Source organism: Pundamilia nyererei, unplaced genomic scaffold (genome assembly GCF_000239375.1).
Source record: "Pundamilia nyererei isolate P.nyererei 1_Seehausen unplaced genomic scaffold, PunNye1.0 scaffold00125, whole genome shotgun sequence".
In the NCBI taxonomy this organism is placed as follows: domain Eukaryota; kingdom Metazoa; phylum Chordata; class Actinopteri; order Cichliformes; family Cichlidae; genus Pundamilia; species Pundamilia nyererei.
The window spans coordinates 1,757,282-1,772,973 of record NW_005187526.1 but is presented as its reverse complement, the minus strand read 5'-3'; the positions used below and the strand labels follow the sequence as shown (position 1 = coordinate 1,772,973).

Sequence of the window (15,692 nt, the reverse complement as noted above, 5' to 3'; positions counted from 1 at the left end):
GATTCCAGACACATCTTCGACCTTACTTACACAGTTGTCCAGAAGGGGGAAGTTTGCAAAGTTGTTGTTCTCTGTTCGTCGTTTCCATAACGTTAGCTTTTTTTGAAAAGCCTTCAGGTGTTCTTCCGCTTCTATGATATTGACTCCACCACCCTGCATCTGCTGATTGAGATGATTGAGAGCTGCGAATATATCAGCCATGTACGCTAAAATGAGAATGAACTCGGGATTTTTGAAGCAATCTGCATGACAGTGTTGGTGCTCTTGCAAAAACAGGGCTAATTCTACACGCATGGCAAAAACACGATTCAGCACCTGTCCCCGGGATAACCACCGAACATTAGAATGGTACAGAAGTACCTCGAATTCAGAGCCCATTTCTTTACACAGCTCACTGAAGATGCGGTGCCTCAGAGCACTATTTCGCACATAGTTCACACATTCCACCACGGTTTTTAATACTTCTGCCATTTTTGGAGGCAAGGTTTTTGTTGCCAATGCACGCCTGTGCAAAATACAATGAGTCACAATGACGTGTGGTGCATCGGCTTTTACTAGCGCACCAAAACCAGAGTTTCTTCCCAGCATGACTGGAGCTCCGTCCGTACAAACTGCAGAAACCATGTCCCATGAAAGATTGTTGTCTCTGAAGAAGTCATCCACAAGCTTCTTCACATCGGCTGCCTTAGTTGTTGTTGTAAGAGGCTTACAAAATAAAAAATCTTCTTTTATCATGTCATGTTTCACATAGCGCACAAAAACAGTAAGCTGGCTTAGATTAGCAACATCTGTGCTCTCATCGAGCTGAAGGCTGAATTTTGCCGGGCTTGAAATCAGATTGGCGACTACTTGAGCCAAGATGTCTTTACTCATGTCTTCTATTCTGTCACTGACGGTGTCATTTGAAAGAGGAATTTGTGATAATTTACCTTCGGCCGCTGTTCCGAGTATCAGATTTGCCATCTTTAACGCGGCTGGTTTCACGAGTGTTTCACCAATGGTGTGTGGCTTGCCCTGCTTTGCACCCTGCTAAGCAACTTTGTACGATGCTGTGAGGATTGGTTTGTTAACGGGTATAAATCCAAGAGCAGGCAGAGTGGGCCTTTCATCGAATCTGGCTCTCTTCACCTTGAATTCAGCAAGTGTTGTGTTCTTGTGTTCCCCGTCTCCATGCAGCTTCAAGAAGTGTTCTTTTAGTTTTGCCGGTGCAAGACTAGAGTTGCTCAACTTGGCGTTGCAAATCACAAATTTACACGATAATTCGGGTGTGGCTGGACCTCTGCGACCTCCGCGGTGGAGGCTCTGCCGAACCCCTGAGACCAACTCACCGAACCCCTAGGGTTCGATCGAACCCAGGTTAAGAACCACTGTGCTAAATCAATGAATTAAAAGAGAGCACCTATACTGATGTGGAGAGCATGTGAGCATTTTTCATTCTTCACTCAGAATGATGTGATTTGCTATCTTTCTAAATGCATTTATTATATTATGGGTTTATAACTGCACTGAAATTTGAAGTGATGAAGCCCAACTTTTATCAAATATTGAGCCAGTCAATCCCATAGTTGTCAAGAATTCAGAGATGGGCCAAGAACCCACCCACTGAAGTCCTGTTTATGTTTGGTTTTTTGGCACAAAGTTTATTTTTCTAGAATGTAAGCATTTTTTTACTTACCATAATTCAGAGCTTCCCGGGCCCCACACTTTGGACACTGCAAGCACGGGGCGCCCACACAAACGCAAAGCAGGAGGTGAAGCAGCTGAATATGTTTCCAAACCAACTTCATTCAAGCCAAAGACTAGAAAATATGGTGAAGCATAACTTCCCTTTGGTTTTACCTGCACAAGTGCCAGGTAGGTCTCCCCTACAGAATTGGTTTTCCCTGCGTCGGGAGCCGCGCTGGGCTCTTCAAATCACGGGCAAAAAGTATCCCACACAGTGTTGCCAACTTAGCAACTTTGTCGCTATATTTAGCGAGTTTTTAGACCCCAAAGCTTTTTATGTTTAGGGAAACGGGATGGTCAGGGCGGCATGTGGAGTTTCAATCATTCGCCAAAAAGCAGTAATCTGCTGTCACTCAAAAACACAATGTCCAATCTCACCCAAACGACGCAGGCATGAGTCAAGAGTCAAGCTCAGAAATGTTTGATAAGCGATGGTTAGAGCGCCACCTAGTGGGATGACTATAATCATCATTGATTCACATGAAATTTTACCTGGTGGTTCTACACATGAATTCCATCAATGTGACATCAGATCTAACATGCTGGGTGTAGGTGTTGGGCGTGGCTCGATGCAACGGGGTGCGATGGCCCTCATAACGCTGCTTGCAGCTTTAATCCTGGTATTGTAAACACTCATCTATCTGACTGTGACCACTTTCTTCATTTTGTTGCCTTTCTTTAGTCCCAGTGTTCTGGTATTTGAACTGCCGTCCTTCAGCAGTACAGTATGAAGGATTTACTATTTATGTCTGAAAGCATTAAGTATGGCATAATCCAGATGGGGCTTAATGAGCTGGACCGAACCGATGTAAAAATAGCAAAATCCAACAGCAGCCAGCACAGTTAGCGGACTGAAAAAAGAAAAAAACTGAGAAAAAAAAAGGAAAAATATTTAATGTAAAAGAGACCGAGTGGTGATGAAGAGAGGATCACACATCTGAATCATTTCTCATTACAGCCATTTATTCAGTGATGAAAGAGGGAGCCATAGAAAATGTCATTAATCTGTGAATTGAATATGCCTGGAATTTTAATTCAGAACGGGTCAAACATAAAACAGCTTCAACTGATATCATCTGTGCATCTCACAATAGCAACATACCAAAAGGGATTTTTTCTGACAGTGAAGCTTAAAATACGTGCTGCTCAAACAGAAAGACCACAGCTCGGTTCCTTCACTAATGGTATTTGATTTTTATACAATTTTCTTTCAACTTTAGATTCACTATTTGTATTATACAATGTACAAGTTCAGCCAGTTTGCAATAGAAAAAAAAATCTAAATATATTTAGTAATTTTTTATAAATCAAAAAGCTTCCAGGATCTGCTCCAGAAGCTATTTGCTGACAGCCAGTTTTAATCCCTCGATTAAAAGCTTATCTCACAAAAGCAGATTTCCAAATCAATCACTCGATCTGCTGCTAGCTCTCTGTAATATTAAAACAGAGTGAGGAAACGGGGGATAATTTGTCTCACATTTCCCTTCAATGAGGCGACATTTGGGGAGAAGCTACTGAGTGCAGATGGGAGGCTTCAATGAAAAGCAGTGACAGGCACCCTGAAGAACAGATGGAGCTACAGCGGTATTGCATATTCTGCAGATGATCAAACCATTTGAGTTAGGGCTGGGCGATATATCAAGTTTTTAAAAAATATATATCTATATATTTTCATACGAGATATAAGATGTGACAATATCGTTTATATCGATATAGTATATGTTACGTTATAATTATACTTGTGGAGCCGCAAGTTTGCCTCTTTCGTCCACTTTTGTCTCTACGCAACGTTACTTGGCCTCGCCTCTCCTTCACTGAACACAACTCCCCCTCACCCATAGCTTCACCTGCAGGCAACGACAAGATGAACACAGCAAATCTCCGTTAACGAGTTACCGCAGATCGCTCCGTGCGTGGGGCTGGACGGCGTCAACGTGTTAGCGATCTAACCGCGCTAAAATCCTTTCATTTTCTCAAAAATCGACAGTGCGCCTTATGTATGAATTCTGGTTGTGCTTAATGACCGCGAACCGTTTTTATGTGGTACACGACGCTCAGCAATCTGTCAAAAAAATGTTTTAGTACGACTTTGGTAAGCTACGGAGCAGCACCGCTTATGGATGGTCGGAGCATTACGGCTACCGTAGTCTTTAGCCTCGTGGAGTGATACGTACTGTGCTTCAACGTAATATTACTGTATTGTGTGTATATAAGGGCCATAAATGGCACCTGTTAAGAGACATGGTTACGAAGAGGATTTCAAACACAATTGTGAGCTTTTTGTTATCCATAAAAACAACATTGTTTTCTTTTATTTATGGAGCATTATTATTGCAGGGGGGGCGCAGGAGATGGAGCATAGCTGAATATGAACATTTTTCTTGTAAAACAAAGGGGGGCCTAGCAAAAACAGTTTGGGAACCACTGATTTAATAAATGCTGATAATTTATCTTTGAGTAATTTCTTCATCTACATCTACGCTGTATGTTAATAAAAGTGCCTGTGTGACATCTGGGCCACAGCTTTGACTAACAACTCTCTTTTTGTTCTTACATCATGGCTTAAAAATTTTTTTTATCGAGATATATATCGTATATCACCATCCAGCTAAAAAATATCGAGATATGAATTTTGGGTCATATCGCCCAGCCCTAATTTGAGTCAATCAAATTTAGGACTGCTGGCTCTTTTTTTAACGGGGTACACACAATGACACATCTTCAGGTTTAGTTTTGAATCTGTTTCCTGAATAATAACAATAAAAATGGCTAAAGCAGAGACATGACAACACACTTTATTTTGTAATGAATTAAATGGAGTGAAGCTTGTGAGCTCAGGCTGGTAAGTCATACACACTATCTCTCCTTATGTCATATACCTGCCGAAACCTTAGCGGTCTTCCTTCATTCCCGAATTTCCCATTTCTCCCTCTGACATATTAATGGCTCTGCTGTCCGGGGTCTCTACCTCCATCAACCTGTAGGCTCCAGGGAGGATGTTTAGTCATCACTCCCTAGTTTCTGTGTGAATCATATGTGGTGGGAGTGATGAGCTTGAAGCCTAGACATCAAACTTTAAGTGAAAACAGAACTGTCTTTTGTGGTAGGACTTGGTGAAATAACGCAAATTGCAATATACCTTTAGAAAGTTTCAGAGTGCTTTGTATCAACTCAATCTTACTCTAAGAGCACCACATGCTGACATTTGGTCAGTCTAGAGGGCCCTTTAGCATCTTTACAAAGTGCAGACCAGAATGCAAGAGCACAGGGGTCCATCTCTCCAGCTGACCTAAAAGCAGTTGCACCTTTTAAAAATACTGTATCTGCTGTACAGCCAATACTACAGAACACTAAGACTAACCAACGAAGAATGAAAAGCGTATTATGAAGTGAAAAAGTCAAACATGTTCATGAATTGCTGGGCTCGGGCTGCCAGACAGTGCACTTAGCTCCCAGTGTTTCAGTCCACTTTGTTGCTTTGTTGATCTGTTTGCACACATTTAAATATTTTATTCCACCATGCAAGCCCTGGATGACTCTGCACTGCAAAAACCATTCTAAATCTGTTTTCATTGTGCCTCGGCGCACTTTTCAATCTTAATGACGTTTGTGCTTTAAATTATACAATGCATTTCATTGCTGCAGGCTTCTTTTCTTCCAGAGACTCTTGCTCTCTTTGACGACAGCTAATAGATGCAGTTTGCATCTACTTTATAATCCAGGCTGGCCTGATCAGGTCAGTCACAGATCCCTCTTGAGCTGAAGCTTTTTGTCCCTGATGTGCTGCAGGAGAATTCTTCCTCTCTGCTCCACCATGTGGATGAGAGGCCCGAGACCGCTGGACCCGCCGTGGCTGTCCCAGAATTCCCTGTCTGTGTAAAGGGAGCGTAGCAGAAGACTTTCCAGACAGCCTGAGCGCAGCACAGACACAGCTTTCTCTGGAAATCTGACAAAAGACATAACATTGGTTTTGATATGTTGTAGCTTTAATGGCTGTTTCACAGACTAGAAAACTAAAATATTTGTGTGCAGACTCTAAAGATCGTCATGTTCTTTATTCGTCACAATATAGGAAAAAACAAAGAACCTGCTCATGATTTAGGTTTTCTCACAGTCTTAGCAGTGCTGGGGATGAAACAATGGCGACAAGCCTGATTTGTACAGAACACTTTAAAAGAAGAAAATGCTTTACCATGAAAAGTTCAAAAAACTGCCCTGAGCATGCTGCTAGAATAAAGGCTACAAGGCTACTGAAGGCTGACATCTTAGCCTGAGGGTGGCATAAGAAGAAAACTTGTGGATTATCAAAAAAAGGTTCATTCTGCTGGGATGCTCTTCTACTTCAATGTTGAGGTTACACACAAACTGTATATTTTTAATATATGAGTACACTTTTAGACTTGGTGACGGAGCTAGAGGTGGAGTCACTCTGTGCCACAAGAAGAATACATGTTGATAGTGATTATTACACAGCAGATACTCCCTCAGCCATCATTAGTTTTTGAACCCGGCTGATTCATTAAAAGGAAGCTGAAACTTTTCTTCATTACCTCTCAGGGGCGTGGCTTAACAGCCCCATTTCAGCTTCTTCTAAAAAATCAAAAAGCAACAACTACACAGCAATTAAAAAACATGTTGTCCTTCTCTTTGAGTTTGTGTAAATATAAATAAAGTTTTGAAAACTCTACCGCCCTTCATACTGTATGCATCCCACTGCATAACATACCCTTTACTCTGCAAAGGTGAAATTCAACTTAAGGATGTGTAAGAGACTGTTGTTTAATTATTACACAAGATGCATTCTATACAACACAATCTTTTAAAAACTGCATTTTTAAAAGTCACCTCAAGGTTGACTCTTATCCTCGGATGTGCTGTTATATTTTTATGGGCAAGCCATGTTTATGGACATGTGTTCACAAATAAAATCAACAGAACTCACTGAATTTTCAACCAGTTTGGTTTCATATATACCATACATACATACATACATCATTTTAACGAGATTAACGCTGACAGCACTAGTGGGAACACAATGAATATGACTGCACATTTACACCGACATCATCCTAGTGCAAAGACAAGTGGAAGCAGACAAAAACAACAAGCACGCATGCTACTAACTTTACCCGAGTCATTAGCACATGATTCTCCTTATGGGGACCTGATATGTTTAATATGCTGCAGAGAATATAGCCCAGAAGAAGCGTATAGTATAGCTTTTATTTTGGAAAGAGCCATTTCTCTGTAATAAACTCTCTTTTCCAAAGATGAGTGATTCCTCGATCAGATAGATTTTTATTTTTTTTTAATTATTTTGTTACATTTAAAAACTGTACTTTTGAGGTAAAATATATATTTAGAACTTTAATAAATGACAAATTAAAAAGGCATGAACATGTTTTTGTATCGAAAGAATATGTCATTTTTTCAATAAAAACCCTGACACTGGCAGACTCACAAAAAGCACTGATTGCTGTTGTATCTTTTGAACTGAATTGAAATAATGGTGTTCTGGACTTTTCTGATTTGTTGTGTTCATGCTTTCACACAGAGTACTATACTCCTGTATAGGAGATGTCGTGCATGTGAGTGTTCATACTACATGTTCACTTCTTTCTGCTGGAAGGATGGCGTTTAACTTATTGTTTGTAATCTGCTCTTTAATTCAGTTTTGTTGGCTCTTCGGGTTAAACAAAGCCAGATTTCCTGTTGTTGCCTTTAAATATTTGTGCCTTTTGTTCTGTCTGCAGTTTATCTGAAGTTAATTTTGTTTTGTCCATAGTTCTCTGCCTCTGAGTCTCTGCGTGATTTTTCACAAACAGATCAATAATCATACAGGGAGATTTTGTAATGAAGATTTTCACAAACAAGGAAAAGGGAGGCTATACATTATTATTATTACTTTTTTATTTTACAGTGCTGTGCCATACTAGATTTTTGTGATAATGCAGTGCAGACTTCTGTCAGGTTGGAAAGCCATTTGGTGATTCAAGCTTCCTGAATCAATAAGTCATAAGCAAAAAGCTTTAGAGACATCAATATTAGCCATTCTCTAGTGCTGCAAGAACAGCAAAGCTCAACAAATCACCACACTAAAAAGAAAAAAAGAGAAAGAAAAACACTAAAACAACTTTTGGAACCTAAATCTTTCTAGTAGTTTAGTTTAATTTTTTTTATTCATCAGCCAAGAAATTCAATCTAATTCCAGTAGACCGACACTGCTGCAGCTGTTGTGGACAAAAAAAGATGATATGTGTATAAAAGAAGATGTAAGTTTTGAGCTTTGTTTGTATGACTGACCTAGAGGTCAGCTCAAATCCAGCTCTTTATGAGCAAATCTACTCTTTGCTCTTAAAGAGCACTCTGCTAAACGCTCAATCTCTGAAAGTTTTCTTCTACTCTTTGCTCATAAAGAGCAAAGTTTGAAGCCTGAGCTTTGGGCTTAATTTAACTTCAATATTTCACACTATGTTTATTATGAGCATGAACAATTTAACAGTATAGTAATGACATATTTATTGACAAAAACAATTTATTTTATAAATTCAAATTAAACCTTCAACCCAATAAAGTGTACAAAAAAGGAAGAATAACTACCATGTGAAAATGAATGTATATTAAATTGTAATTATATTAATTAAATACAGCAAGTTGTAAGGCTTTGAGAAAATAAAATTAGTCCTGTAACACCTCTGAAAACTAACAAGTTTCTCTTTAATCTTCAGTCATGAGAAATAATATGTGACTTTAACATTCTATTTTCATTCAGCTCCAAGTCCAGGCTTAAGATATTTAAGAGAATTTTATGGAAGAGCTTAGTAATCCTAAGTGACAGACAAAGGGGAATTTCTATCAGAGCTGATTCATTCGGTATACTGAATAGCAGGCTAATTGAAAGCACGCTAATCTAATCAGACAGACATTGTAACAAAAATCTAACAAGCTTCCAGTGGACGTTTCTGTGCTGCTGATTTGAAAGCTGTTCAAATCAGAAACGTCACCAGGGAAATATGTTGTTGGATGTGTTTTATTTTTTCCTGGAACATTTCCTTACATCATTGTTTCTACCCGCTGTGAGCTAAAATGAGTTTCTCAATCGGCATGGTGTAATTTGTTGAACCTCACTGCTAGACTGAAGGACACGCACACACAAAAAAATCTCATTTGCCTGCTTCTTCTCTGACATAATGTTTCATACTCACTCATCAATGCCCTCAACCAGCTTGAAGTTGAGGTTGTCTGTGGACTGTTGTGGTCTCCCTGCATTATCAATAAACACCAGTGTGGAGGGATCCGTCTTCCTCACCTGAGAAAACACACAAACATACACAGTTAACACAGAGCCTACTGTTTGCTCACCAAGAAGGAAGTGTGCACCGATTGGAAGTGAGTAACATTAAACGTAATACAATATTAACAAGAATGAATAAAGCTGATAAACTACAGACGTCATGATCCTAGGTTGTTTGACACAGTGTTTTTTGTTTTCTTATATTTTGATGTTTACGGTTTATATTTAAGTCTCATTTAGTTATCTTAAGCTCATTTCTATTTTGCCTAGTTTCTGTTTATTAGAGTCCCCCTAGTGTCTTCACCCCCTTGTGTTTAATGCGTTTCAGTAATGTTTTTGTCTGCCATCTCCCCCTTGCTTACACGTATTCCCCTTGTGAACCATTCCTTTTCCTCCCAGCCATCATGGTCTGTTTGTGCTTAGTTATGTCCATGTCTCATCTCCAGTTCCCTTCTTCCTCTGTGTCTTAGGTCGTGTCCAAATTAATGGGCTGCATTCTCCTGAGGACGCATTTGAAGGCCGATTACATCACAGCGACGCAACAAAAGCTGTCCAAATTTGTAGACTCCTCCGAATGCAGCCGACAAATGTGTCCTCTTTTTCCCAGAATTTGAAGGATGGGTCGGGAGTGTCCTTCGTGGCCCACCATATCCCAGAATTCATAGCGCGGCCCAGCCAGTTCCAGTTTCCAACAATGGTGGCCGCTGCTAAGTTTTTAATATTACTCTTATTACTCTTTCTGGGTCACAAAATAAACATATTTTCAGGCGAGAATGCAGCTGTGTAAACTTCAAATATCTGCTCAGTTTATCAAGATACCACATATTTGCAAAAGTGCTCCGACGTTTTCGGAAACGTCTGTTATCCACCAGCTCGATAGCTAGCTGGGAGCTCGAGGGTCACTAGAGCCGGCGAGAACGTCAAACTCCCGGCGCATCATTTTCAGATCACCGCGGTCTTTTGCTACTCAGGTTAAACGTGATATAAAAGTCACTTAGATAACCTAAAAATGTTATTGTTTGGCTTTTTTCAGTGTTTTATTTGTTTGTGAGTAAATCGGTTTGGCTGAGATATATGTCCTGTTATATTTTAGATAGCAAGGAGCAGACAGCTGAGTTTATTAAACTCCACCGAGACAGCGGTGACGCAAATCTGAAGGCTAGACCGTCCAATTTCACAGCTGTTTACTTCCGGCCTACCCGACCTCCTGAGGACCTGGCCCACGTAGACCGCGAAGGACGGGTCCTCAGGAGGATGCAGCCCATGAATGTGGACACAACCTTAGTCTATCATGTGTGCCATATCTGCCTCCCGTTATGCTTCCTGTTTTATTTTGAAATGCTCTGGTGTTCTGTGCTCAGTGTGTTTAGTTTTACTTCCCCTGTGTCGTCATTATGTTAAGTAAAACCATTGCTTCCCCATGTGTTTCCACTTCACCATATCACCTCCTGTGTGTCTTTAGTCTCTGAGTTTTCATTCATTCCTTGTCCAGTCTGGGGGGATTTCATGTATTCATGTCAAGCCTTCATGGTCCAGGTATTTCATGCCAGGTTTTAATGTTCATGTTCCAGGTTTTTTTTTTGTTAGCGTTAGATCACACAGTTTTGGTTATAGTTTAGTTTCACCCTTTTGTTTTGTACTGTTTCAGCACTGTCAGTGTCAGCACTTGGGTCCTCACTCCACACAGTCTGCTTCACCCAGATTGTGACAACAGATTTATATAATTTTGTGCAGTTTCTTTACAAAGGAGATAAAATACATTATGTGTGTCCCTAAATAAAAAAGATAAGTGAAACCACAGTTCACCTTTAACAGTTTCTTTAAATAGTGTGTCACCATTACACAGATTGAAAGACACACGACAGTCCACTTGGACCGTGTCAAACTGCATTCTAAGCATTTCAGTATTTCATTCTTACATTAACCCAAGTGGCTTTTTCAGACATGAACTCTTCGCTTCATAAACAAAACATTTAACGACCTCCCCTGTACCCTTAGCAAATTAGTATGGCAGTGAAACAGCCAAACAATGAGAACTGATATTTTCTATTAAGACAGACTCTACTGTTAGAAAATACTAGAAACTGGGTGGGGTCTTGGATGTTGTATCAGCAATCTGGATAAATCAATTCAGTTAAGCTGGGCATACACTGTGCAATTTTTTTCAGTCGCGTTATTAAGCCCCTGCTCGAACTGTACGATTGACTCACAGGGGTTAGAATTTCATAGGTGAAGATGCAGGGTCTCACACTATACGGCCCGATACTCTGATGCGACCTGAGTGCTCACACTGTGCGTCCATAACATGAAGGTTATAACAGAAAATCTGTCGCTCGCTCTCCCTTTCTCTCCCTCTCTGTTTTTCACTCACACAGACGCACCTCCATCAACTTTGCTAAATTGCTAATGAAAAACATTGATCAGGCAGCTGTGATTGAGCAGCAATGTCCATCCAATTATTTTCACGGTTGTTGTGGTCATGAAAATTTTGTGAGGCCAGATGAGCTTGCCAAAGTTCTACAAGTTGTGCCTCCATCACTTGTGTCCAGATCATACGCTGCACCGCTGTGCTGCTCCGTCTTTTCACTTTCATTTCTGTGTTTGCGTGTGCGCAGTCGTGACACCCTCACGACGGCCGACAGGATTTCAAACAGGTTTGATTTTCTTACGACCAAGTGATTGATGATCGGGAGCTGGTCATGAGGTGTTAATCGCTTCTCGTTACCCCACGTATACTACACGATGCACGACGCACGATGAAGGCCAAACTCGGGCCGATCACCAAAACGGTCGCACGACTGAAAAATCGGCTCAAAATGAGCAAAAAATAAATAAAAATCACACAGTGTATGCCCAGCATTAGAGAACATTATTTGATGGAATACTTTATAATAATGAAAACCTTTTCTGGATAAATCAATGTGCGACTCAATCAATGTGGGTGTGGAAAAGACAATACATTGTTAATATCCCATCCTGATCCGTGCACATGATAATGAAATTAGCTACTGTGCCACCTGTGTGGGTTGCTTGTGATTTGCTACATGCCATATAAACTTGCCAGCATTTATCAAAGCCAATATTACACATTGTAACATTCAGATAATAAAATACACTTTAGATTTGTGTGAGTCCCATTAGTAGCTGCATTTTGGCAGATACAGTGGGATGCAAAAGTTTGGGCAACCTTGTTAATAGTCATTATTTTCCTGTATAAATCGTTGGTTGTTACAATAAAAAATGTCAGTTAAATATATTTAACTGACATTTTTTATTGTAACAACCAACTCAACCAAATCACAAGCTGATGTAAAACCTCGGCTGGTTCCAGGCCTGGCATAAAAATCAATGCCAAACCAAATATGTCAACTCAATTTTTTGGTTACAAGCAAAATTTTCTGAACATGTAATTGAAGCTAGTATTGTTAACCTCACATGCACACAATTTAGTGACAAAGAAAATTAAAGTTGCCAAAGCTGTTATCTAAACATGCAAATCTTAGTAAAGCTCACAACAACAACAACAGGCAAAAGTTGAGAAAACCCAAAAAGCTACTGAATGATGTTGATTGACATATTTTTAGGTTTGTCATTTTTTCTTCTTTTTTAATAGCGCATCACTCACTGTAAAAACTCGTCTGCCTCACTGTGCTGTTTTGGGAGTCTCCTCTTCCCCCTGATGCTTCAAAGTAAATTAAGTCTGCTTTGTTTATCAAAATACCTCTATCATTAAGGACCAGAAATATGTGGGACAGGGGAACTCATTAAGGAGTTACGGGACAGAGCCAAAACATCATAGCTTTGAGCCATCCAAGGCCGTTGCTTGTCCTCACAACATCTCTGACTTTCAAATAAATGATACAGATGCTGTGGCTGATACACAGCATCTGTATCAGCCACAAGAGCTGCAGAGTAAGATGATTAGTTTGACCGTCAATTCAAATACTCTCCTCCATAAAATGCACATTCCAATAAAGCTAGCCACAGAATAACAGTGTCCATGCATTTCAGTTACAAAATAGAACGTTTGCTTTTCAGTGGCAAAGGAAGGTTTTGCAGTGGTGCAGAATGATCATAATATGGATTTAACTGCATCTTTTACTAGGTAATATTATGGTATATTTAGAGTATAGAAATAGTGCTTGAATTTGATGACAACAACACATCTGAAAAAAGCCAGGACAGGGCCACATTCACCACTGTGTAGCTTCCCTCTTCGTCCATAAACATCTGGAAACTGAAAGAGAGCAGCTGCTAAACTTTTTGGAGAAGAATGTTGTTATTTTTGTCTGATATAGGACTCTAGCTCCTCAGCAATCTTGGGTCTTAACTAACTATATTTTTCAGTTCATGATGTGCCAGAAGGTCTAAAGTACAGGCAGGCCAGGACCCAGACTCTCGTACTACAAAGCCATGCTCTTGTTATAGATGCACTGGCTGTGCCTTTCCAGATGACCAGGCTGCAGACACTAATGCACCCCCATATCAGCTTTGGAAATGAGTGCTGATTACAACCTGAATGGTAACTCTCCTTATTAGTTCAGAGGATGCAGCGTCCGTATTTTCCAAAAAGAAATGTCCTTTGCGCTGAGTCATTGCTCCAGCCTCCCAGGATATTTTGATGATGAAATATCCAAAGTCTTTTTTATGCCCATCACATTACTGACCAGCTGCCTATCTTACTGACTTATGTGCAAAATGTTCCTCCAGCTGATGTGTTCCTTTCATTAAATTCACAATGAGAAAATATTTCAAACATCTGATATATTTTGTATGTTCTATCATTGCATTCTTTCTTTACTGACATTTTATACAGTGTGCCAACTCTTTTGGCACTGGGTTTGCAGACTTCGTGAAAAACATTAATTTTATGATAAACATTCATGTCAGCAGTGTTACTTCAGTATCAGTGAGCCAAATTAAATTTCAACGTCCGCTCAGTGTTTCACAATCAACTTCCACACTCCTGGAGAACGTAGCAGAGGGTCGGACTGTTGACACCGACACTCACGGTGAGTAGCTCACAGCAGCTAACAGGATAATGACAGCATGTGGCAGGATGAGGAAAAAGTCTGGGGCGCCTTTCCCAAATATGAATGTAGTGAGTCTTCCTCATCACATTAAGGAAGATCATCAGTGATTCATATCCAAGATAGCATCACCGGGAATTAAAGAATTTCAGAACAGAGCGTCAAAGTGATTGATCGTGGTGGCTCTCATTTAGCTTATGTGTGTGAAATCTCTGCAGTGAACATGATCACTGTCAGGAGCACAGCGCACACCCGAGAAAGCTGAAACACAATCTGCCTTCTCTAGTCACACACATACACATCATCCCCACCTGGACATATGCATTGTGTATACTCTGCAGTCTGGAAATAAAGCCAGTGATGCTCTCACACAGTCATTAAACTACTGTACATATCTCCATTCTTAATCAGAGTCTTTATGGTTGATCATTGGTGCATGTTTACACATGGAACATCATTTTGGAATTAAGAATCCACTTAATTCCAAAATGATGGAGTTGGGGTGGCTGTAGCTCAGGAGGTAGAGCAGGTCACCAACTGATCGGAAGGTTGGTGGTTTGATCCCTGGCTTCTCCAGCCTGCATGTCAAGTATCCTTGGGCAAGATACTAACCCCAAGTTGCTCTCCGATGCATCCAAGAGAGTATGACTGTGTGTAAATGTCATTAGAAAGCACTCGGATTAGAGAAAGTGCTTGTGAGATTCGGTGTGATTGGGTGAATGTGGCATGTTGTATAGAGCGCTTTGAGTACTCCGGGAGAGTAGAAAAGCGCTATATAAGAATCAGTCCATTTACCATTTCAGCTTTTGTGCTCATGTTGATTTTTTTAGTATTGATCATACACAGGCAGCCTGACCATTCTCCCTCAGACTCCACAGGAAGAACAAGTGCACAATCCTGTGACCTGTAAAGAAAATGACATGCATGCTCCTGGTGTCTTGGCCCCTTTAAATGACGATTCCCTTGTTAGGTCATACCTGCAGATGTAGATTTCATCACCAGCGATTATCCCTGATAATGAAGGTCAAGTTGGCTTGACATAGAAGTTGGTGTTTGAGATGAAAGTGCAGTTGTGCACCTGTAATCTTAAAATATCAACAGTGCTGCCCAAGGGTTCATAAAAAAGGGAGACTGGCCAAATACAAACGTGGTATGTTTCACTTTTTTATGTCACAGAACTGTCTGACTGCAACTTGTATAAAAACAACATAAAACACAGACTAATTGAGAAAATAAGAAGCGAGGAGAGCATGACATTAAAATAGATTTACCTTATCTACACTATATAGTGGAGATATAAAGCATAAGCAGAAATTGTGTTTTCTGAAGTCTTTTTTTCTCAAGTTCCATCCTCAAAACTGCCCCCTGTAACTGCTATTGTTTCCTATTGAAGGAATATTGGACAATATCCGGTTGATTTAGGGACACCATTCATTTTTATATTAATATTAAAAATGTGCAGCAACATTTAATATATCAAACTGTTTTTTTCCTCATCACTAAAGATATTCGGCACCCCTGAGAACATGCAGCCCAGAAACCCCTCCACTGCATCAGACGTACAAACAAACAGATGTTAGAAACAGACTGCTGTGTGTCACTCAGAGCGTGCAAAGATGTTCAGCTAACCCAGAGAAAGCACA

The 15,692-nt window shown here is 40.2% G+C and overlaps 1 protein-coding gene across 1 annotated transcript in view; it reads right to left on the bottom strand.

Annotated features, from left to right (window-relative positions):
- Window positions 1-4,369: 4,369 nt before the first annotated feature.
- gask1a (golgi associated kinase 1A) overlaps window positions 4,370-15,692 on the bottom strand; it is a 74,962-nt gene continuing 63,639 nt past the window's right edge. The window contains exons 5-6 of the mRNA XM_005742960.1: window positions 8,931-9,034; window positions 4,370-5,671 (exon numbers count right to left, since the gene is read on the bottom strand). Of these exons, the coding sequence (XP_005743017.1) occupies window positions 5,467-5,671; window positions 8,931-9,034 (309 nt within the window). The 3' untranslated portion in view covers window positions 4,370-5,466. The remainder of the gene's footprint in view (window positions 5,672-8,930; window positions 9,035-15,692) is intronic.